The 23,908-nt window shown below is 55.9% G+C and overlaps 2 protein-coding genes across 6 annotated transcripts in view; one reads left to right on the top strand and one right to left on the bottom strand.

The window, feature by feature from the left end:
• ITPK1 (inositol-tetrakisphosphate 1-kinase) overlaps nucleotides 1–2,168 on the top strand; it is a 162,716-nt gene extending 160,548 nt beyond the window's left edge. For both annotated transcript variants that reach the window (XM_057539189.1, XM_057539188.1), the window contains one exon: nucleotides 5–2,168. In XM_057539189.1, coding sequence (XP_057395172.1) covers nucleotides 5–363 — 359 coding nt within the window. In that variant the 3' untranslated portion in view covers nucleotides 364–2,168. The remainder of the gene's footprint in view (nucleotides 1–4) is intronic.
• Nucleotides 2,169–5,857: 3,689 nt separating this feature from the next.
• Nucleotides 5,858–18,562, bottom strand: CHGA (chromogranin A). Of its 4 annotated transcripts, none has more exons than XM_007184259.2 (8): nucleotides 18,295–18,562; nucleotides 17,442–17,488; nucleotides 15,052–15,145; nucleotides 14,130–14,198; nucleotides 11,806–11,904; nucleotides 9,812–10,258; nucleotides 8,594–9,081; nucleotides 5,858–6,340 (listed from the first exon to the last, which is right to left on the bottom strand). In XM_007184259.2, the coding sequence occupies exons 1-8, from the start codon at nucleotides 18,338–18,340 to the stop codon at nucleotides 6,257–6,259; spliced, it is 1,374 nt and encodes a 457-aa protein (XP_007184321.2). In that variant the 5' UTR covers nucleotides 18,341–18,562; the 3' UTR covers nucleotides 5,858–6,256. The 4 variants fall into 4 exon arrangements, with proteins under 4 accessions (XP_007184321.2, XP_057395206.1, XP_057395205.1 ...); XM_057539223.1 differs by having other exon boundaries at nucleotides 8,654–9,081; XM_057539222.1 differs by having other exon boundaries at nucleotides 9,818–10,258.
• Nucleotides 18,563–23,908: the final 5,346 nt, after the last annotated feature.

The following is a 23,908-nucleotide window of genomic DNA, read 5'->3' as shown; positions in this document are numbered from 1 at the left end:
CCAGGCTACGAGGGCGTGAGCGAGTTCTTCACGGACCTCCTGAACCACATCACCACCGTGCTGCAGGGCCAGAGCGCGGCCGCGGCAGGCACGGGGGACGTGGCCCCGCTGAGGCACAGCAGGCTCCTGGCGGAGCAGGCGGGCGGCCTGGCGGCCGAGCGGACGTGCAGCGCCAGCCCCGGCTGCTGCAGCAGCATGATGGGCCAGGAGCCGCCCTGGACGGCCGAGGCCGACGTGGGCGGCGTGGGCGCGGGCAGCGCCTCCAAGCTGCCGCACCAGAGACTCGGCTGCACCGCCGCCGTGTCGCCCAGCTTCCAGCAGCACTGCGTGGCCTCGCTGGCCACCAAGGCCTCCTCCCAGTAGCCACGGGGCCCGGGACCCTGAGGGGTGGCGCGGGCTGCAGAACACACACGCTGGGCGAGCAGCTCCCGACCGTGACGCTACTACTAAGAATTCCCAAGGATCTGATTCTCCTTCTCCTCCTTCTTTTTTTTTTTTTTTTTTTTTTAATTTTTAACCTGATTCTCTGATGTCATGATCTACATGAGGGGTGGGGGTGGGGACGGAAGAGAACCCCAAGTGGTCCAGCCTCGCGGAAGAGGGACAATCCCGCCTGATTCCTGCTGTGCAGATCTCTCCACTGAGTTTACACACGCTTGTGTTTTCAACACTAGGTCTGAATGTGAGGTGGGGTGTGCGTGCGTGTGTGCGTGTGGGTGTGCGTGCGTGTGCGTGGTCGCCATGCGTGTGTGAGTGCCCGAGCACGTCCATGTCTGTTCTTCTCAATGGCTGCTGTGGCCCAGGCCTCGGGGACCCTGGAGCAGGCCATCCCTGGTCAGGCTGTCGGCGGCTGAGCAGAGCCAGCAAACGGTTGCCCGTCTCTCTTCTCTCCGAGCCGCCACGCCAGGCCCGGCCCCGTTTCTCTTACCGCTGGCTTAAAGCCCCATCCGGTGTGCAGCTGCCCCTCCCGAAAGCAGGAGCCAGGGGCAGCAGGAGGCCCCAGCTACCCCTTCCTCGGGGATTCCACGCAGGGAGTCTGGGCTGTGGTCCACCTGCTGCCCGCTCACGAAAGCAGAGGAGGAGGAGGCTTCCCCGGGAAGGCCACAGCCCTGGGTCGGCTGCCTCTCTCCACGTCCAGCTCCCTGGAGTCCGCTTGGCCCGTCAGCACGTGTCCCACGCAGCCCTGCAACGGGGCCTCCTCCCCTGACCACGCGCCGCTGCTCCCTGGACCCAGGAGGAGCCTGCCTGGTTGGGAGCCTCCGGGCTGATCCTGCTTGTGCCAAGGATTTGTGCTGTGACTTTGGGCCAATCATTCCAAGAGTCGCCGGGCGGCCATGACCAGGAAACTCAAGGGCAGGCTTGACGCCCTGGCCCCTACAGTGCGGCCTGCGTCTCCGTGACGTCAACCCAGATGAGCGTCTCCTTGGCATCGAGGCGATTTGGGGCTCTCCCTCCAGGCAGAAGGAGGCTGCGCGTTGCTCCACGCCTGCCCAGAAGGCCTGATCTGCCCCTTTCGTGCTCACTGCCAGCCCCAAGCACTCAGCCAGCCAGGTGCGAGGGGGCTTGCAGCCCCAGAGGTGAGAAAGCACATTACCCGCTTCTCCTATTAGAGTTATCCCAGCCCCTGATGGCAGCCGACAGACCACCAGCTGGTCAGTCCAATCCCGAGGTCCAGGCAGGCCGGCAGCCCCCTTTGCAGAGAAGGGGATCAGTGAGGGGCTTTGTCAATCCTCGGACGGTGTGACCGTCCGGCGGGATGCATAGGACCCCCTGAGCATGGCCTTGTGTCTTCAGCTGTCAGTCACTCTTGAGGAAGAGGAACAGGCCTCTGGGCCATCCTGCGTGGTCCAGGGAGGATGGATTGAGAGCGGCTGCGGAGCTGGGCGCTCAGAGACACCTTCAGGCCTGGTCAGCAGGGGCGTGGCAGTTGCCCACTTTGGGAAAGGAAGGGCTGGGGTGGGGGGCGGCTGCCGTCAGAACTGCCCAGCTGTCCTAGAAACCACGGGCCCTCCGACCACCGTGTTTACACGACTTGAGTGTTGAACCCTGATTATAATGTCTGTACGTCACCTTTCCTAGCCTAACCCCAAGCGCCGGGGGAACAGGAAAGCGTGGCCGGCCTCTTGCACTGCTTTGTCTCCAAAATAAACTACTGAAATCAAACTGCATTTCACACGTGTTTACAAAATGTTGCTCAAAGCTTATGCCGTCCTCCAGTCTTTTAATAAAACAGCTTTACCTTTTTGAGTAAAATTCCAGTCCTGATCCAAGTCAGCACAGGTCGGGAGTGCAGGGTGACCCGGTGCCAGGCGGGGCCCCTGGCCACGTCGTGTCCTGTTTAATCGATGCCTCCCCTCCGGGTCTCACATGTTAGCGTCCAGGGCCCAGATATCAAGTAACTGTTTTGCAGCGACGTGGCACTTTCCACCAGCCTCGATGCGGGTGGCCAGCAGGGTGGGGAAACCGAGGGGCGGGGTTAGGCTTCATAAAGGCCCAGGAGCTGCACGGCGGTGGGGAAGGGACAGGCCGTGCTTGAGGGTGTGCGGGCCTCTCCCCGGGCCCAGCAGACAGCGGCCGTCTTTGCAGGGGCGGAGGGAGCCGTGTCCAGGAGCGTAGATGGGCAGGGGGTTGTGAGCAGCAATGAGGCCTCACCGAGCGACCCCCACCCTCAGTGTCACCTGGTGCACGCTGACCGGGTCCCCGGACACCGGCCATGGAGTTGGTCTCCTCTTAGGTCTCCGTGTCCCTGGCCCTGGGGCTTCCGCATCAGGGGAAGACAGACCCCCGCAAGGCCCTCAGCCTTTGCGGTCTCTTCTTCCCCAGGGCTTGGTGCTGCTGCCTCTGTCACTCTCAGCACCGTCGAGGGCCCGTGGGAAGGGCCTGCTGTGGTGTACACGTGTGGTGCCTGGAGCCGGCCCTGCTGGCATCCCGGGGGCAGTCGGGACTCTCCTCCCCAAGCTGTTTTGCCAGTTGGTGGGCCTGTTGGGGGCCGTGCCCTGCAGCATCTGGGTGGTGGTCAGTGGCTGGGGCTGCCGAAGGGCTCCAGGAGCAAGTGGCGGGGCCACGTTTTGCCTGAGGCCTTGGGTAGGTTCTGAGGGTCACTTGCAAGGTCTCTGCCCTGGGCAGCCTGGAGCAGAGGCTGCGGGCCGGGCTCTGCTTGCAGGTTATATCATGATGTGTTTCCACAAGCACTAAGCCCCAACTGAGTATAGGAGCTGGATGTCTCCTCCCCACGAGAGCCTGGGGGCGGGGGGGTTGCCCTTGGCAGTATGGGTTTGCAGCGCCGGGTGGGTCGGGCTGGACCAGAGATCCTGCAGCATCACCTGCAGGAGACTGACGCAGCTGGAGTCCCCGGAGAGTTTATATGGGGCATTGTCTGAGTTAATGCCATCAGTGAGGGAGAAAACAAACTTGAGAAAGGATTCCTCTTTACCCAGAGGACTGCCAAGTGCGCTGTATGGAAGGTTGAAGGACCCTGGCAGAAAGCCGTCCTTTAAGCCAACTGGGAAGAGCAGCTGTTGTCTGCCGTGCAGCCCCTCTAGGACCGAGGGACACTGCGGCGCCCTGTCCTTGCTGGAAGACTGGTCCTCAGCTCAGGGACTCGCACGCCGCTGGCCACAGAGAACCGTTGAATGGCTTCACTGGTGCCCCTGGGGTTTGCATCTGCGCTCCCCTCTCCCCCCTAGAAACTGACCCTTCACCCAGCGGGATCCCCGACACCTCGTCACCCTTCCCGGGCCATGGCTCAAGGGCCCCTGAGCTCCAGAGACCTTGAGCGGCATGCTGGCTGTCTTGAAGGAGCATGGCCCCTGCACGTGGCTTACCACGAGGTAGAGGAGTGCATCCACCCTTGACGAAGGTTCTGGCCTCCTCGGTGAGCCTGGCCACGCCCTGATGCCGCACACACCGCCCTGCCCGTGCCAGAGCCTGAGTGTGAGATGCTGTGGCCGAGGCCTCCAGACAGGCGGTTCTCCTGTCGGTCCTACCCTCCGTGAGCAAGGCTCTGTGCCTTTGCCCCTTCTCTGCACAGCTTGCCAGTGTGATCTCGGAATGGCCCTCCCCCCACATGCTGTTTACTGGAGAGCCGACTGTTGGCATGGAAGCACCCGGGCCCTTTTCCTTCTGGTTCCGACCACCAGGCCCCACCCACACCACCTGGGGCCTTTTCCAGAAATGGTTGCATTTCCCCTCTACTTCCAGAGTTGCCCATGACCTGGCGACTTGGAGGGACTCTCTTTCCCACAGCCAGACCAACCTCGGCTTCTGGGGCTGGGTGTGGATCCCACTTCTTTGAAGCTTGCTTTCTCTTTTGAAAAGCTTCTCCCACAGTGATTTCACCAAGACGTTGGCAGTTCCAGTTTCGGCGCTGACACCTGTGCTTTGTGACAAATGTTTGTTTCAATCCTGTTCACGAGCCACGTTTGCCAGAACCCCAAGCTGGCTTGTACTTAATTTGTGTGCATACATGTATATAATGTTTATATGAATCTATATGTACTATATGTAAAATCACGGCTTCTGTAAAAACCAAGAACCCCTGGCTCTTTTGACTTGGTTGCACTTCTGCCCCGTGTGTTTATGGCAACACAGGTGGCCCATCTCTGGGATGGGGTATCTCAGGGACAAGGTGTCCCGTGTTCTTTGTTTGCTAAGTGGTCTTGGTGGTGGGTGTCCTGATAGCTGACTAGTGGAATACAGTTAGTGCTGTGTTTGTTATTTCGGTAATTGTTGGGGATGGGGTGTAAACCTGTCCCTTTGAAACATGTGAATAAACACCTTATGGTGCCAGCTCTTTGGAGGGTGTCCCTCTGTGCTTCAGGGGATGAGCGGCGGCAGCAGCCCCCTCGCCAGACTCAGGAGAGGCCCAGACTTGCCAAGGCCCCTCAAGCGACTTGTATCGCCATTGTAATGGTTTTCTGGTCCAGGCTGTCTAGACCCTCGAATCCTCACCATGATCTGGTGAGGAGGTCATAAGTATTGCCCCCATTTTATAGGTGAGGCTCCAAGAGCACCAGGAATGCTTGTCCAAACTCTACAGCTAGGCTGGGGATTCCAGGCCCACATTCTCTGGGCAGTGTGTTTCTTGAAGTCAGGGCTTGTCCGGGCCATGTGTGCCCAGGCCTGCCGGGCCCATAGCAGCTGCTCACGGGTGTGTGTTGAATGACTGAATGATCGGCCCTGATATTCAGCTGATCCACACCGGTCCAGCGCACCAGCCTGTCTGTTCTGGTTGCATAATCCTGCAGCCCCCGTGGTTAAATGTTTTGGGCATCACTCCTGCCTGTGATGTCGATGAGTCATCTCACCCTGTGAGCCTCAGTTTCCTCGTTCTCAAAACTGCGACTAAGACTGCCATGCTATAGTGAACCATTAAGTTCAAGAACTTCAGACGCCCCCGAGTCCTGTGCACGTATCAGGTCAGAGGGGATGACAGATTGATGCCGAGGGGGGCCTGCAGCTCAGAGGCCCAGGTCAGGAAGCCCAGAGCTGGCTGGGGCCTGTGGCCTTGGTGACAGGCACTAAACCAGGGCTGTCAGGGCTTCTACCCAGCAGAGAGAGAACAGAGGTTGTTTCCCAAAGTGGCCCCGCCCCTGCATGGCCCAGTTCATGTGTGGCTGGGAGATAGGGGAAGAGTGTTATTTAATCCCACACGTGCTTTGGGGCAGGTGTCAGCACCATTTTACAGATGAGGAAACTGATGCTTCAAGCAGCGATGTCACTTGCCCACGATCCCCTGGCTGGAAAGTGGCCCAGAGCCACCCCAAGGGAAGTGAACCTCCCCTTGTCCTTTTGCCTGAAATCCAGTCCATCCCACCCCACTTGGAGTCAAGGCGGGGGAAGGTTCAAAGAAACAGGGAAGAGCCCAGAGCAGATTTATTGATCCTTAGATAAATTTTGTACAGAATATGTTAGAGTCAGGAGTTCTCAGCTTTCACCAAAAAGTCAGAAGTTATTGCAGTTGTGCCCAGTGGCTCTAATGGTGGAAGGGAAACTTCGAGAAAGCTGCCCGTGTTCAGAGAGAGGAAAATTGTTTAAAGTCAGGGGTCCGCCCTGCAGGGGGCCGCACTGGGGCAGGGGTCAGGAGCAGGAGGAAAGGAGCGTAGGGGCAACAGGGTGGCTTGGGCTTGGGCAGGCTGGGGGCGGCCTCCCTACCGGAAGCAGCGCCCGGGCCATCTGGCCAAGACCTGCAAAGGGGACAACAGAGCCAGGACCACAGGGTGCCTCGGGGCCCTGGCTGGTGGGGCCAGCCGGCGCCTCAGCCCCGCCGCAGCTCCTGCAGCTCGTGGGCCACCTTCTCCAGCTCCGCCTCGATGGCCGACAGGCTCTCCAGCTCCTGGTCCTGGGAGAGAATGTGAAGAGTCACACGGGGACTGGCCCAGGAAGCCTGTGCCAGCAGCATGGGGCGTGCAGACAGACTGGTTGTGCCCGGGTTAGCTGTGTGGCCTTGGACAGGTGGCTTTGCCTTTCTGAGTCTCAAGGGCCTCATCTGTTCCGTGGGGACAGTGGTGCCACCCTGCCGGGCTGCTCTCAGGAGCACTGGGTGCAGAAATGTGCCAGGGGGACTCAGGCCCGCCGCCTCCTGAATGGTTCTGCGCGGGCACGTGGAAAACGAAGCCCCGGGTGCCCTTCAGAGCTCCTTCCACTGCCCCAACCCCAAGGCCTAGACTGTGACGATGGCTTCCTGGGTGAGGCCGTGCCTGGGTTTCCTGTCTGCCACAGGCCTTCCTACCTGAGGGGTCAGCGGTCTGTGGCCCAGGTTTCAGGACGTGAGAGCTGCCTAGGGCTGGGCTTGCATCCTCAGTCCCAGTCACTGGGTCCCCGAGCTCCAGCTGCCAGGGTGGTCCAGGGCAGCAGGGGACCGTCTGGGACTGACACCCACAAGAGCATGCCCTCAGACTCAGAGCAGGAGTCAGGGAAGGCCACGCCCCAGCTTTGACCTGAGAAGGGTGGTCTTCCTGGGGTCCCTGCCTGATGCCAAGCAGAGGGCACCCACCTGGGGCCCCGTCAGAACAGACGGATGATGGTTGCCATGGAAACAGGGACCCCAGAGGCCCCCATCTTGGAGTAGCCCCCGGGCAGGAGTTCTGTGATTCTGGGGCCGTTTCTAAGATCTTTGGGCTGAGTGGACGGGGCCCTGCTCTGTCCTGTCCACAGGACTCAGGGGTCCCCGTTTCTCCGCCCTGCGGCCCAAGCCTCCCTCTGCCTGTGGAGAAGGGAAGCTGGAGGGTGCCCCAGGGCACCTGGCTCTGTCCAGCTTCTGTGGGTGGGGAAGGCAACGATCAAAGGTGCCCAGCCTTGGGGAGGGATGGGGGGCAGGCTGCTGCTTCCTGGAGCCCCGTCCCCTCAGTCCTTGGAGACATAGGCAGGTGACCTCTCTTAGCGCCAGCTCCCAAGAAGGAGGCTTCTTCCTCTCAGGCTGCTGGGACCCTGGTCCCAGGCCCAGAGAATGGCTTGGGGACCCAAGGAAGGGACCACATCCTCTTCTGGGTGGGCAGAGAAGAGCACTGGGGCCAGAGCCTTGAACATGTCCCACCCCCCGTAAGGCCCCGATTCCCACCTGGGCACTGAGGCCTGAAGACCCCCCAAGGCCTCCTCCAGCCCCAAGGTGGTGTCGCCAGCCTGCCCCAAAGTCCCATCCTATCCCCTCCTATGGGACCATGTCCCTGCACCCCACTGAGCTTCCCAAGTAGCCCTGGGCATGGCCAGGTTTTCAAAGCTCGTGTGCATTCTGATCATGATAATGAGGTGAGCAGAAAGGACTTCTTACCCCCATTTCACAAACGGGGGAACCAATGAGGCTCAGAGAAGGGGAGTGAGTGGCCCAAGGTCACCCAGCTAGGAGGCAGGGCCCAGGTCTTCTGGCACATGTCCGTGCCTTCCCCACCCATCACCACCAGGCCCTGAGGTCCAGCTGGCCCTGCCCCTGCTGCCTTTGCCATCGGGGTGGGAGGCAGGGCCTGAACCTGGGAGGAGGGTGCGGTTGGGCTGCACGGGGGCCAGGAGAGGACATGGCTGGACCAACAGTAGGGCCTTCCCAGGATGCCTCAGTGTCCCCTCCTGCCGTGCCCTCCCAGCTCTCAAGGCCAATGCTGCCCTGAGCCTGGATCCCCCAGGCAGCAAGTAGCCCTCCCCAGGCCAGTCCCTGCCAGGTCTTTTTAGTTTCCAAGCTCTCTCCATCCAAAGCTCCAAGCTCCACCAGTCACTCCCTTGTCCTGCTCCCAAACCTGCAGAGGTTCCCTATTGCCTTCAGGACAAAGTCCCCGCCCAGCACCTCTGGGAACTGGGCTTAACTCACCAGCTCTCCAGCTTCTGCGCGCTGACCTGAACGCTTCTGTCTCCTGTCCGCCAGCTTTCCTGGGTGGCCCCCTCCATGAGCTGGGGTTCACTTGCCCCCCTGCCTGACACACCCTTTCCCCCTGTCCCTTCCCGGTTTCCCAAGAGCCCCCTGTCTGAGTGCCCCTCCAGTCCCAGACTCCAAGGGGGACAGTGTCCCCTCAGTGGTGCAGGGGCCACATGTCTGGCTGCAGCTGACCCCCAGCTGGGCCCATGCTCCCGGGGCCTGGCCCAGGGCCGGCCCCCACCCCATACCAACCTCTGGTCTGCGGTTGGCGCTGCCCTCCTCCTCTTTCTTCTCCTCCGGGTAGCCACGCACCTGGAGGGGCAGGCCCGCCTCGACGCTGTCCTCCCGGGAGGATGGCCTCCAGCCTCGTCGCAGCTGCAGCCCAGGACCCCCGAAGTCGTAGCCCCGGGCCCGGAAGGAGAGCTTCGTGGCACGGTCTGGGTCTTCCTCGTCCTCCTGCCCCTCCAGCCGCTTCTCGGCTGTCAGCTCCGTGGCCAGCTGGTCCATCCTGCTCCATCGCTTGGCGTCCTCCCACTCCGTGGAGAGCCGCTCCTCCTCCTCCTCCTTCTCCGGTGACCCGCTCTTCCCGCCCCGGAACAGGCCTTGAGGGGCCCCTGCCACCTCCTCCTCCTCCTCCTCCTCCTGCTGGGGGTGCTCCCGCTCCCCCTTCCCCTTGGGGGACTGAGCCTCCTCAGCCCCAGTCTTCCCGGCTCCATCCACAGCCAGAGCCTCGGGCCAACCTGGAGCAGGTGGTGGACAAGAGCAGGAGAATGAGGGAGGGACTGCCACTTTCCCCGGTCCCTGCCACTCCCTGGGGCCTCTCTGTGGCCACGGTTGGGACCACAGACCCCGTATGCGGGGTCCAGCTCAGCCCCTCACAACGGATTCCATTTGGAGGGAAAAGCCATCTTGACACCATGCTTTACAAGACCCAATAAAGCTCTGAGGGGTGGGTTGGCCAGAGCCTGCCTCTTCCTTCGGCCCTCTCACCCCAGAAGCCCTGACCCGGGGGTCACCCAGCTGGGGAGGGAGGAAAGACCCTGACCAGGGCCTCACGAGGAGCCAGGGGCTTTCCTAAACCCTGGGTGAAGCTAACAGTGTCCCCAGACCAGCCTGTTCCCACCTGTCATGCTGTCCCTCTGTTCCCAAAGCCCACCCACCCACGCTGCAAAGTCCCTCTCCCCTCGGGGGGGTGGGGCTGGGGAGGGGCTATGTGGGACAGTGGGGGATGCAGGGTTTTGGAATCAGACGAGCCTGGGTTGGAATCTCAGCTTTTACACAGATTAGCTGTGTGACCATGGGCAAATTACTTAACCTCTCTGAGCCTTGGTTTCCCATCAGGCAAATGGAGATAATACCTACCTTTCAGGGCTGTTGTGAAGGTGGAATGAGATTATGGGTGAGGCCCCCCCCTCCGTCCCATCCCCCTCTCCCCGACACATTTGTTGACGTCTCAGACATCATACATACTCTCACCCCTCTGCATCTCCTTGTAGCCGAGGCTCGGGTGGGGGTTAAATGCTGCGGTGGGGGGGCTTTCTTCCTCCGGGACAGCCTTCTCTCCAGCCTCTGCCTCCTCCTCCTCCTCCTCCTCCTCCTCTTCTCTCTTTGCCTGCTGCCCTTGCTCGGCACTCAGGCCCTTCTCTCTGCCCACTGGACCCTGGGAGGGGCCCTCGCTGTCCTCCTCGGCCTGTGGGCCTGGGTGTTTCTGGCTGGAGAGGCTGGCTAGGGGGTGGGTATTGGAGGAGGCCTCCTCCTCCCCTGGGGCCTGGTTGTCCTCCTCAACCTTGGACCCCTGCCCAAGCTCCGGGGCGGCCTGAGGCCTGGCTCCGTCCGCATCTTCACCATTCCTCTCCACCTCTTTAGAATCTCCTCTTTTTTCTGTAGCATCCTTGGAGGACGCCTCTTCTGTCCCCTCTACAGAAACAACAGAGCAAAGTCAGGCCCTGAGGACCAGGCTGCACGTGGGATCTCCCCAGGGCCCAATTTCATATCTTAGTCACTGTATCTCTTGGCTTCCAGTAAGCCCAGCCCAAGACACCCATGAGAGAATTAGGGTTGCCCTCTCCATGTCTGGGTTTGACCTGAGCACAACTGGATTATGTTTCTTTCTCTGTAATTCTACCTCTCGAAGCAGGATGTGATTTTTTTTTTTTCTAAAAAGACCTTGAAAATGACCCCAGAAGATAGAGCCCTGAATTTAAAATTAAGACAGCAGTTGAATTGCTGTGTGATCTTGGGCAAGTTCCTTAACCTCTCTGTGTAAGAGGCACCATTACCGCAACTTCATTCTCCCCTCTGTGCAGGTATTCTGTCTTGAGCATCCTGTGAAAGTGCTCAATTCCTCAACGTTTGTCAGGTTTCATTAAAAGGTATTTTCTTGTAGCTGCTTTGAAGACAGCCTTCTAACTAGTAAAAATCCCTCCCACTGCTAGAATGATCACTGTTGAACAAGACACTACCAAGTACATTCCATCATTTGACTCCAGGACTCCAGGTGGAAGAGCTCCCATGCCCATTTGACAGAAACTCAAACCGATCCTCAGAAAGGTAAGGTGACCTGTCTGTGCTCACAGCAGAGCTGAGCCTCGAACCCAAACTTCCAAATGCCAAGTACCGGGTGCTCTTCGCACTGACATGTGGCTGCCACCCCCATTAATGCTACACTATTCCCCTCCTACAGCCCATGGCAGACATCCAGAGTCAACCAGACACTCATTTCCATGGAGCCAAAATGTGGGAGTCCCTGCTGTGCCCCAAGCAGCCACTAGGGTGACAGCCTTGGCCAATGCGAGGGCACCTCGGCCACACCAGCAGGCTTCCCCTCTCAGCCCTGACGGAAGACCACCGAGATCCCCGCTCTTAGGAACTGGCCCTATTCACTCACCTTCCACATGCAAAGAGCAGGGCTGCAGGGGCAAGTGTGTGGCTGTTTCTAGGCAGAAAGGTGAGTAACAGAGCATCCCCTTGACCTAAGCCATGATCTGTGACCCCTAAAAGCTCTCTGGTTTCCAGAAAGATGATCCAGGTTCATTTAGTGTTTCAAACCTACCCCTCTGGGATCCTGCTGCCACTAGGCTATGCTAAGGCACCACTAATTCCCGGGAGGGCAGGCGCTAGGGGTGGGGACCCTGCTGCGGTGGCCACTGGGAAGAGTCGAAGCTGCCCATCTGCCAGGCCAGAGACTTCCTGCCCAGGAGTGTCAGTCCCTGCAGTGGGCAGATGGGACCGATCAAGGGCTTTGGAGTGAGACAGACCCAGATTCACATCTCCAATTATGCCTTGGGAAGGTACTTCAACCTCCTTGGGACTCAGTTTCCCCATTTGTAAAGAGAAGGAAATATGAGCTACCTTACAGGGCCTAAAGGAGGGGCTTCTGACTCCCAGGAGCCCTCGATCTATCATAACTACTGTTATTTTCATCCTCCCTCCCCTGGTCTCTGGCCAGACTGGTCGGCACTGACCCTTCAGCTCGGCCTGGTCATTCTGCTTCTCCAGAACCTCTGAGAGTTCATCCTCGTAACTGCTGTGTTTCTTCTGCTGATGTGTCCTCTCCTTGGCTCCTGTATGAAAAATGGAGAAAAAAGTCCCATTTGGTCTGAGCTCCGCATATTTGTCTATGAGAGGGAAGGCCTCTGTTTCCTCATCTGTAAAGTGGGCACATCGTGTTCTGGGCTTGCCCAGTGAGAGACTGAGGGGGCAGGAGCTGGTGGGGGGTGGTGAGGGCTGGCTGCCCCCTCCCGGCCCCATCACCTCTCCAGACTCCATTTCTCACCCAGGAAATAAGAACAAGCCCTGCCGCTCATGGAGCAATAAAGGCGCAGATGGAGCAGATGGTCCCAGGGGCAGAAGCAGAGAGTGGAGGGGCCCTCAGGACCTGGCTGGTAGCTAGGGGACCCTGCCGCAAGAGGTAATAGTGACTGCTTGTCCCCTCGTGGGGGCTCTTGATTCAGGCAACCCCTGTTCCCCCTGGACCCCATAAGCCCAGGTTGAGCTCTTGTCTGCATCCAAGCCCAGGGTCAGCACCAGAGACCCTTCTCCCTGCATCAGCCCCAGGCTATGCTGTCTGCTCTGTCTCCACCCATCCCTGGTTCTTGATGGTGGCCCGGGACAGGCCAACTCTGCAGCTGGTGGTGATTTTTTCCCATGATGAGAATTTCTGGGGTGGCCAGAGCAGGCTGACATGGGGGCTGTGGGCCGGGGGTATGTCCAGATCTGGCCCCCGGCCGACTGGGGTTCACACTTCCTGGTTAATTCCTTGCTCTGTGACCTTGGGTGACTTGGGCGATCCAGCACCTGGTTGCTTATCTATAAAACAGGGTTGCTGCATGGTAAATGCTAGGATAGAGGTGTGCAGAAGACATGAGAGTACAGAAGAGGGAGTGGGCGGATGAGTGGATGGATGGATGGATGGATGGATGGATGGATGGAAAGACAGACACATAGATCTATCCCATACTCTTTTAATAGAAAATAATAATGTACCTGTATATTGGACACTGTTTATATTAGATACACACACACATGTGTGTGTATGTGTGTAAACAGATGTTTCAGGACACATCCCCTATAGTAGTCTCCATTGACATTATATTTAATTATTTAAATGCAGTAAGTCAGTCATTCAATACTTAATTTAAAAATTATCATATTGCCCTCCTAGCAACGATATGCAGTGGATGTTTGTCTTCCAGGAGGACGAGCGAGTGAGAGAAAGAATGGCGTGCTAACTTGGGGAGGGTCTCAGGGAGCCCTCCTGCTGTGGTTATTTTCACTTGCCACCTCCCCAAATCGCTCTCCATTCTCCCACGTGGCCCAGTCTGCCCCAGAAGCCTCAGAGTGGGGGCCTCCCCTGAGCCCCAGCAGCCTTCATGCCCTCCACCCTACCCCATCCAAGACACAAGCCCAGCCCTAAAGATGGGCCCTCACTTTCTCTGGAGGGAGACGCAAGATTCATGCTTGAGGGCCATTCTCAGGGAGAGGCACAAGGGTGCCTATGGCTCTGCCCCAAATAAAAGCCACTTCCCACAGGGAGTCAGCCTGGGGCAGATGCAGGGCCAGAACCCGTTGTTTCCAATTTGCCAGGGAGGCCTCTGTGCCTCACATGAACCCAAGGGGGAGCCTGGGGTTGGGCAGAGCAGCTAACTCTGTGGGATGACATCAGCCTAACCCTCCTTCCCAGCATCCTGTCCAGGCTCTGCTTGAACATCCTCAGTGACAAGGAGCTCACTACCTCACAAAATCACTCCATTCCCAAGAGCATCAGTCGATTTTCTTAACCTCTTGGAGAAAGCCATGTCTCGCTCTGAAAGCACACTGCAAGTCTGGTCTGTGTTTTGGGGCAAGCAAGACCCTGCTTCTCCCATCTCCCCCTTGAGCAGAAGCTCACAAGGGCAAAGGGGCCCCTCCTCTCTCCTGGAGACCAGTTTTCTTTTCCGTTAACAGAGAAAAGGGATCCTCTCTGCAACCTAGTCTTGAAAGTGTCCCCTCTAAAATGGCTGAACTCAAGAGACCATGGGGTATTAGAAGAGCTGCATCTGGTCTTGGGATGTCCTTAACTTACTATGTGACCTTGGACAAGTCACTCAACCTCTCTGGGCCTTGATCTCTTTAATTACATTAATTATAGACCGTACCAGGTGGTACAGAGGACCCCACCTTGCCACCCTATAATTGAAAGGCAATAACTGAGTACCAGAAACAAGACCTTGCTCAACCTTCCACCATGATTTTCTGACTCTCAGTTACTGGAATTTACTCAGATTCGCATGCAGCGGTTGGAAAATACCTTGGAGAGCGAGGTCTTGGAGCTCTTTCAGCAAATTCTGATGTCGCAGGATTGAGAGGATCCGTTCATCTGCAATGAAGAAGAGTCGTTACGGGTGGTTTCCAGAGAACAGCCCAGAAAGAGATTGCCATCAATATTTTCAGCTGAGCACAACGAATTTATTCTGGAAACTCAAAACCTGGGTGGTGGCAGCAAGATTGGGTCTTGAGATAACACTTCTGAAATGACCTCCTTTCCAAGGTATCTCTCTCCATTTGCTATTATATCAGAAAGGTAGGCCACAGTCCCTGCACCCAGACCTTCGCCAAGAGATGGCAGCCCCTGAGGTGATGCGGGGGTGTCTCTAAACACAACATGTTTTCTCATCTCCACGCCTTTGCCTGTGTTGTCCACGCCACCTGGGGTACTCTTTTTTCATTTTTCTACTTACTGATTTTCAACTTTTATCTTAAAGCCCAACCCCAGTGCTAATGTTGGATCTATCCAACATTGACTGCCTGCTTGGAAAGCTCTGTCCTTCTCATGCCCACCCACCCATAGTGTTCTTTTATTCATCATACATCTATAGGGTATCTACCAGGTGCCAGTGGCTGTTCTCGGCACTGGGGATACAGCACACAAAGTCTTTGTCCACAGGGAGCTCACATTCTGGTGGCTTGCTGTTCCAACCCTGGTTTCATTCTGCCCAGGATTCTGGTTAATTGTGTTCATATCTGTCCCTTCTGCTAGTCTGTAAGCTCTGGGCTCACAGGGGCTGTGAGCCCTTCATCTCTCTATACCACCCAGCACAGGCCTGGCTAAGGCAGGCACTTGGTCAGTGACTACTGAATTAAATCACTGAATTCCATCAAAAACGACACACCCATGTCACTGCCCCCCAGCCCAGCAGGCAGCAGCCCCTCACCCCAAGCCTGGCTCATACCTCCTCGGAGTGTCTCGAAACACTCCTGGCTGACAGGCATGGGGCTGGGCTTGGAGAGCGTGTCAGAAATGACCTCCACGATGCACTTCATCACCTGGGAAGAGAGCGGGGCAGGTTGGGGCTGGTTTGGGCGTGGGGCTCAGTTCCCTGAAGTTCCAGGGTAAATTTCTACAGAGGACATAAGGACATTCTCTTGTGTCTTTAGGAGTCCAGGGACGCCTAGCTCAGGGGCACAGCTCTGCTTTCTTAGCTACATAGTAACAGCAATAGTAATGATTAAAAACAAAACCAAAAAACCTTACACAGTGCTTACCAAGTGCCAGGCGCTCCAATCACCAGGCTGGCAGGAGCCCCTCTAAGGTGGGGGTGGGTACCCTGTACCCTCTCATCCCAAGGGTTTCTCTGAAGATGGGGAATGCTCCTGGGCATTAGAGGTGTGTCTTGCAAAAGTACTTTAGTCTTGCAGATGCCCAAAAGGTCAGCTATCTCCAGGAAGCCTTTCTGGACCACCCAGTGGAGAGCAAAGACCTTTCCTGGCTCTACCCTGTCTGGAAACAAGACTTGGAAAACTGTCTCTAGATATCCATGGTGTTGTCACAGGCGGGGAGTGACAGCCTCACAGTCTGGCTCCATAGTCACCCAGCAGGTGAATCCCCCGGCTGGATGTGGGCACACTTCTATCTGCTACATCTGGGTGTCCATCCCAGGCCGACAGCAGCCATATCTCTGAGCGTCTTATCTAGCGCCCAGCAAGGTGCTACGGATAATCAGGCAGCCAGTAAGTGAATGATATCTGAAGATGGTGTCAACGGTAGTGTGAGATCCTAGCTGTGTGATCTTGGGCAAGCGACTTGACCTCTGTGAGCCTCAATTTCCTCATTTGTAAAATGGGAGTGAGAAGACCTTCCCAACTTCCCCTCCCAGGGTGATGAGGCACAGATGGGAAAATATAATGCATGAAGTGCCACACACACCCAGGGAGGGATTCACGACTCCCAACCTGCTTCAGCTGCCTAGAGCTGGGCAGAGGAGCAGGAGGTATCAGACACGCAATAGGCAACACTGGTGGGGAGTGAGGGGGTGGAAGGCTGTGTTTACGGGATGCCAAGGCAACCCATCCAAAGATCCAGGATGGCAAACCGGCAAACAGGCTCTGCGGTAGTCATGGCATCCTAGGTTAAAACATGCAGGTCTTCACCAGCTGCTCCGGTGTCTCTGACCCCAGGCTGCTGAAGACAAAGTGTCTCCCATAAGGGACCTGGCAGGGAGGAGCTTATAGCCTGCATCCTATATCTCCCTGCAACCAAAAGTCTTGCACTGGGAATATCAGATAACCACCACTCCATGAGGACAGATTCTGGGAGAGAGGAATTGGGTATGGGTCCCAAGAGTGATGGGGAGGTCATGAAAGGAAGCTCTAGCAATAAAAATGCTTATTTACTGAGGACCAACTATGTGCCAGGTACTTCACATGATTCCAATTCCTTACAACTCCCCTCAAAGGAAATATTATTATAGACAGGAAAAGGGGAAGCTCAGAAAAGTTAAGGAATCTTCTCAACATCACACAGCTACAATGAGTGGTATAGGTTTAAATTTAGGCCTGTCTGTAACTAATGAATAGGAAATATAAATGAGCAAACTGAGGCTGAAATCTCTTTGATGTTTCGGGTTTCAACTACAGCCTCTCTGGAACAGAAGAAAACTGCTCCTGAAAAGGCAGGGAGTAGAAATTTCTGGCTCCCAAGTGGAGGTATCTGTGAACATCAGAGACTGGAAAAACAGCCCCAACTCAGACATGAATAAATTTCGAGTGTACACCCAACATAGAGTGTCTTTTGCTGGCCACAGAAGCCCCCACCAGTGTCTTCTAAGGCCCTTTCCTGGGTGACCTCCACCAGCAGCCCCAACTGGCTGGGACCCTGGGTGCAGGAGCCATGATCAAGAGTGTTTTCACTGTGGCACTTTGGGAGAGCCAGCCAGGGCTTTAGTGACTGGGGGACGGGGCGGGTGTGTTGCTGGCAGGGCTCTGGGGAAGAGCAAAGCGGGAGGCCAGAGCCAGGCAGATGAAGACTGTTCCCGCAGGTCGGTGGACAACCACAGCCTCAGAGAAGTCACCCCCGCCAGCCCGTGGTGGGCCTGTGAGATTCGGAGTGTTCAGGACAGTGGGCCTGGCACCTGGGCCCCGCGGGTAAGACACAGGCCCCATCGGGCTGCACACCCAACTCAGAGGAGGCCGGGGAAGGCCCCACAGGAGGAGAGCAAGGAAATCTAGCAGACTTCGATGTCTTCTTCTGGCGAAGCTGTCCCCAGGCTCAGCAGCCGCAGTGCTGGCTCTTGGCTTTATGCTCCTGCCCCCCATCCCGGGGCATCCCCGCACCCCCTCTTACCTCAGTGTCCCCTTTATTCATAGGGCTGTTCACAGGGAGGGCAATGACTAGGAAGAGAAAGAGAGAGCTGGGGTCACTCCTCTGCTCCGAGGGGAGAACGCGGTCCTTCCAGACTGGTTCCATCAGGGGCGCTCCCTCTTAAGACCACCTCCACCCAAATGAGACGCTGAACTGATTTTATTTCCCTTCCCCAGCTGCTGCCCGCACGGAGGTGGCTCCCAGAGGCTGCGCTGAGAGCCCTAACCCTTCCCCGTGGGAAAGCTCGTGCTCTGGAGGGGGTGTGTGAGCTGAAAGCAAGAGCGGTGAAAACAGGCCAACGGCTGAGTGGGATTGGGGTGGGGGAGGATGAGGGAGAGGCAGAGAGACCCCAGAGGTGACAAAAAAGAGGATGAGGTGAGCGGAAGAGATGGAAGAGCAGGACTGCGACAGGGGAGGGGAGAGGCAGAAGTCAAGGGCAGCCAGACGCGGGGAGAGGGAGGATGCAGGGGGAGGCAGGCCAGTGGGGAGCCCGCAGCCGTCCTCCCACCTACCCCGATGACCTTGGCCAGCCACGACGCAGAGCCGGCGCCGGCCCCGAAGCAGCCCAGACACGGGGTGGGGACGTCAGGGGACCCTGCCCCGCGGGGTCGGGAGTCCGAGTCAAAGAGCCAGGCCTGCGGGATCAGCTCCCGGGCCCCTTTGCGGGGCCGGGTGGGAGGCGAGGCGCTGTCCGTGGCGCTGAAAACTCGCCGCGCCGGAGGGAAGGCATGGAGGAGCGCGCGGCGCTGCGCGGGGCCCGGACCTCAGGGCAGGCAGGGCAAGAGCAGGCAGGGGCGCCCGGGACCCTCTCCCCCAAGGCCCCGCGCTCGCTCACCTTGCCCGGCGCAGAGTAGCAGCGCCAGGACCGCGGCGGAGCGCATGGCGAACCCGGGGCGCCGAGCAGCTGGCGGTCTGGGGCCGGGCGCGGCGCGCACTGGGGCGAGGGGTGGCTGGACTGGTCGCTCCGGGCGGCCCCGGCGACGCAGGCGCGGGGATGGGGGTCGCAAGGTCTCTGTGTGCGTCCGCCTGTCGGCCCGCCCACCGCCTTTCCCCACTGGGCTCGGGCACTGCAGCAGCGGTACCCTCGCGCCCCGCTTATATACACCCCGGACCCCGGAAATGACGTCATCGGACCCGCCCCTACCCCCTTTTCCCATCCCTCCGGGGGTCTGGCCGCAGTTCGCTCCACCCCCAGCCTCACGGCTGTTGCCGATGGCCACCGCCTCACACAGCTCTTGGGTGAGGCAGCGAGGCGGATATCTGGCTTCCAGGAGGTGGCACGGGGGACTCAGCTGACCGTCCACCCCTCGACGGCTCCACCGATTTGCTGTGTGTCCGTGGGCAAGTCACCTCCAGTCTCTGGACCTCGTGTGCCGCCAAAGTGCGCTGAGGTCCCTGCCAATTCTAGCGCACCACTCCTTGCTCCTGACGGTCCCTCTTGAGGGGGTCTTGCTTCCTTGATCCCACTGGCTGGAGGCATGCTCACCATTCAGGGCTCCCTCAAATATCTAGGAGGCCGTCTAGAGGTCCCCGAGCCCTTGTCTGAATCAGGCCTCTCTCTCTGAACCGAGTTTTGTGCTTTCACGATTTCTAATATGCATTTATTCATTTGAATAACGTTTAGTCTTCATTGCTTTTACAGTCCTGAGCAGGGCACCTGACAGAGTAAATGCCCTTAATTGATAACTGTTGAATGTACTGATTGAAAGTTCAACCCACAGATGAGTGAATCCTGGGCCTTGGCCATTGTTGGACAGCGCTCATGGGGGGTGGGGAGGGAGGAGCAGGGGACAGTTCTTGATATCAAACCGAAATAGAGGTCCTTGTAACTTGTACGCATTAGACCTAGTTCAGCCCCTAGGATCACCTTCCTGTGGCTGATAACCCATTTGTGTGTTTGAGGACAGCTCTCACCTCCTCTTGAGTGTTCTCAAAACCTGGATGGTTTGTGTGTAAGGCTGGTTTCCTGGTTTGTTTCTCTCTGCCCTGAGGCCCTTATGCTCCGGCCACATTACTGCTCTCACCCTTTGCCACCTGACCCCGCTGTCATAGTGAAGCGGGTATCTGGGCAACAGTTTGGCATCAGCTGGCATCGTCCAAGAGCCCCTCCTTCTTCCTGTAACCGTCCCCTCCCATCTGCTGCTGCTACTTCCCACTTCCCGCCCCTAAAGGAAAAGCTGGCAGAAGCTCAGAAGAGACTAAAAAGGTCCTGTTCATGCAGGTATTCATTCATTTAACCACTGTTTGTTAATCACCTACTATGTGCTTAGGACAGCACTTAGCTGCTGTAGGTATGCACGGTATGTCAGGTGGGGACAAGTGCTATGGACAAAAATGAAGCAGGGAAGGGGGATGGGTGTGCTGGGGGAAGGGGTTGGGTTATATTGTAAAGAGGGTGGATCTAAGGAGGCCTCACGAAGGAAGTGACATTTTAGCAAGTCACCTGAAGTTGCTGGGGGAGGGGGTTGCATGTGTCCAGGGGCAGAGGGACGGCAAGTGCAGTCGCCCAGAGGGAGGAATGTGCCTGGCGTGTTCAGTAAGGAGGTAGAGGGGAAACGGCCTGGAGAATAGAGCTGAACAGTAACATGGAGTCTGTCTGAAAAACTTGGAAATGCACAGAAATACAGAACATCACCTGTACTCACACAACCCAGAGAGAAGTACTGATCCTTTTAAAGTGTATGTTCTATAGTCTTTGTGGAGGTGGCTCCCTTAGTAAAGGACAGTTCCCAGTGAAAAACTTCAGCCAAACACTGAAAACATAAGCGCCCTTCTGATGTGGGTCATCCTGAACGTGGTGCAAAGGTTTGCAACATACAGCCTTGTACACAAACCTCTGTAGCATTTGCAATTCTTTCATGTCATTTCATATAACAGTAGGTGAACTCCTCAGTCGAAGAAAATGGACATTTTAAGACACTGGATGTGCATTGCCCAACTGCCGTGAAGAAAGTTGAACCACTTTCCAAGCCGAGTGGATTTTTCTCCTGGGAAGTTTCAGAGCGCCTGCCACCTTCCCGGGAGCACTAGTTCTCCAGAAGCCTGATCCTGTTTGCTCCGTGAAACTGAGCTTAACCAACCGGCAAAAATGTCCCAGACTAGGCTTTACAAGTGACGATGCCAGTAACTAGCACTTACACCACGCCGTAGAGCTCTTCAGAATGTTCCATCTCTGAGCCCTTACGATAATCCTCAGCCTAAGTTAGAGCAGGATTGTCTTTATTCTACTTTGCAGATTTGGAAACTGAGACCCAGGATGTTAACATGAGCTTCCAAGATGCCACATGGCCAGTGAATGGTAAAGTTGGACCTAGAGCTTGTTTTGCTCAAATGTCCATGGTTCCCCCCATCTCATGATTTCTCACATGCTGTTACCGCTCCCTGGAATGCCTCTCATTATCATACCACTCCCTCCCCTATAGCCTGGCAAATGCTTCCATCCTTTTTAGGACCTGAGGTAATTGCTCCCTCTTCTCTGCCTCCACAACATTTGTGTGAGCGTTTATCACACGTGGTTGGAATTTTTTGCCTCTAGACCGTTCTATCTCGTTACACTTTGAGCTCCTTGGGATTTGGTCTGCATCCTGCTCATCTTTCGACTTCAGTTTCTGGCATAGTGCTGGGCACGTGGTCGGCACAATGGAAAACTGAAAGAAGGAGAAAACTCACATCCATTGATCCCATCTTTGGCTTTGGGCTGGATTGGTTAGGTAAGGATAAGCCACTGGAACGAAAGACCCTAAAATACAGTGAAATAAGATGGGGTCTTATGTATCTCTTCCACAACAGTCCCAGAGTGAACAGTTTGGATTCATGGGGCGGCTCTGTCATCCTCAACAAACATTTTCCACCTTTGATATCAAGGCAGCTATTCTGGTTGCCACCATTTCTCAACCATCTCAAAGGGGGAAAAGGGTAGATGGAGACCAAGCAGCTTCTCTGTAAGGTTCTGATGCAGACCTTGCCTGCAAAACTTCTCACAGCCCTCTGGCTAGGACTTAGGCACGTGGACACACCTAGTTGTAAGGGAGACTGGGCAGCCACGGGGAGGTTCTGATTACTAAAGGAAGACGGGATACTGGAGGACGATGTGCATTCTGTACCACACAACCCATGGGGGTGATGCCACAACTAACCCTTGTGGAAAACTTGCTAAGAACCAGGCACTGTTCTAAGAGTTACAATACAGCCCTATGAGGCAGACACAATTCTTATGCTTGTTTACGGATGCAGTTTTACAAGAGAATGAAGCCCAATATCCTAAGGCATTCATCATGAATTAGTATCTCTTGCATGCATCTAAAATGGTACAAATTATGCACCATTCTTGGGAGAACTGAAAAACTAGCCACTCAAATAATTTCTGTGTTATGGTTCTGATGAGGAACCCTGTATGGTGCTGTTGATGGGTCCCTTTTAAGGAGCCAGGCATTGGGTTAGATGGTTGTCTTTGTTTTTAATAAATTTATTCATTTTATTTATTTATTTTTGGCTGTGTTGGGTCTTCGTTGCGGTGCGCGGGCTTCTCATTGCGATGGCTTCCCTTGTTGCAGAGCACAGGTTCTAGGCGCGCGGACTTCAGTAGTTGTGGCTCACAGGCTCTAGAGCGCAGACTCAGTAGTTGTGGTGCACGGGCTTAGTTGCTCCGTGGCATGTGGGATCTTCCCGGACCAGGGCTCGAACCCGTGTCCCCTGCACTGACAGGCGGATTCTTAACCACTGCGCCACCAGGGAAGCCCCAGATGCTTGTCTGTGATTGGGTTTCCCCAAAAGCAGACCCTAAGCGAGGATTTGGGAGTGCTTCATTTGGAAGTTATTCCATCAGCAAGGGAGTAGGAAAGTGAGACAAGGAAAAGAAAAGAACCAACGAAATGTGTATTGATAAGCAAGTTACCACTGAGGGCAGTGGAGACTCAGTCTAGCTGGGACTTACTGAGAAACTGTGTAGGATACACCTCGGGATTTTTCCACTGGAGCGAGGATGCTGGGATACTTACCTGTCGATTCCTTTCCCTCACTGAGGGTCTCACCTGAAGAAGTTGATTTCCCCGCACTTCCTGTCTGCTCTGTGAAAGGGCCAAGCAAACTCCCACTGCCAGAGAGTACCCTCAGACAGAGAAACACTGGAAGCTGTTGGCATGTGTGGGAACTGTCTACAGGTAACCTCCGAGGTGGTGCAAGGGGACATAGGTGGAACACTGACCTCTGCTACAGGGCTTTATACATGTTATTTTATTTCATCTTTACAATAAACCTGTGCCTAAGATATCAACATCTCTGTTTCTCATATGCAGAAGCCAAAGCTCAGAGAGATGGAGGAACTCTTCCAAGGTCACACAGCTAGGAAACGGTGGAGTGGGGGACCAGTCATGTCTGTGTCACCCCCCTCCATTTCCCATGCCTTACGCCCTCTACCAGCCTTATGTTTAACTGATCTTCATCATCAACGCCCATCCAAAACTACTGCCTTCAGGCTTTCTAAGGTTTCTCATCTCTGAGAAAGACAATTGATGTTTTTCCAGCTTTAGGTGGATGAAACATGGTGAAAGGCTCTATTTATTGCTCCAAGTCTATACAGGCAATCTTCATAAAAAGCCATGTCCTGGCTTTATATATAAAGTTTTGAAAAAGTTCTCTAACCCCCATTTCTAATCAGGTCACTGCCCCTAAGCTCCTCTTGTCTTGACATTCTGGAGCCACTTCTGCTTAAAGCAAATGCCTCTCATCTGGTGCCCATGGTCAGGTCCTTGGTTTTTTTTGTTTGTTTGTTTGGTTTTTTTTTTTCCTCCCAGACAAATGTTCTTTCTGTGAATCACTCCTGCCGAAATGCAAAATCCTAAAGCCAAGATGTGGTTAGCTCTCCATCAATTATGCAGTAAGAGGAATCAGAGAGAAGGACGGTCTGCTCTGAAGGTGGGCTTAGCAGCCCATCTTAGGATCATGTTAGAGTACTAGGGAACCAGTATTTCTCAGTCTACCCACTCCTCATGGCTCCCCCTGACAGTTTCCCAGATCTACTGCCAAATTTTGATCCACGCACAGAATGTGTTATGATTATAGCTAAGTATATATACTGCCTTGGTTTTGTATGTTAGATGAAGCATTGAGCTGAGTAGGTGGTGGGAGCTATAGCATAGCTCACCGAGAGCAGGAGGTAGGGGGCAAAGCAAAGTCAGGAGCTCTTTACCTTGTGAGTATATGGAGGACACTGTGGATTCGATTGTTCAATCTGCATTCCGACCCTCTCCAGTTGGGCAGAAGTAGGAAAACTAAAAACTACATTTCCCAGAATCCCTTGCAGCTGAAGACTTGGCTGTGATTTAGGTTCCACCAATCAGAGGTACTTGCTCAGGAACTGTGTGGAGAGAGACGGTGCAGAGCCAATATGTTGCTCCTGTGGACATGGCAGAGGTGGGTGGCTCTGGAGTCAGCGGCTGTGGTGGCAGCGT

This window comes from Balaenoptera acutorostrata (genome assembly GCF_949987535.1).
Source record: "Balaenoptera acutorostrata chromosome 3 unlocalized genomic scaffold, mBalAcu1.1 SUPER_3_unloc_1, whole genome shotgun sequence".
NCBI lineage: Eukaryota > Metazoa > Chordata > Mammalia > Artiodactyla > Balaenopteridae > Balaenoptera > Balaenoptera acutorostrata.
This window is presented reverse-complemented; position numbering and strand designations above follow the sequence as displayed.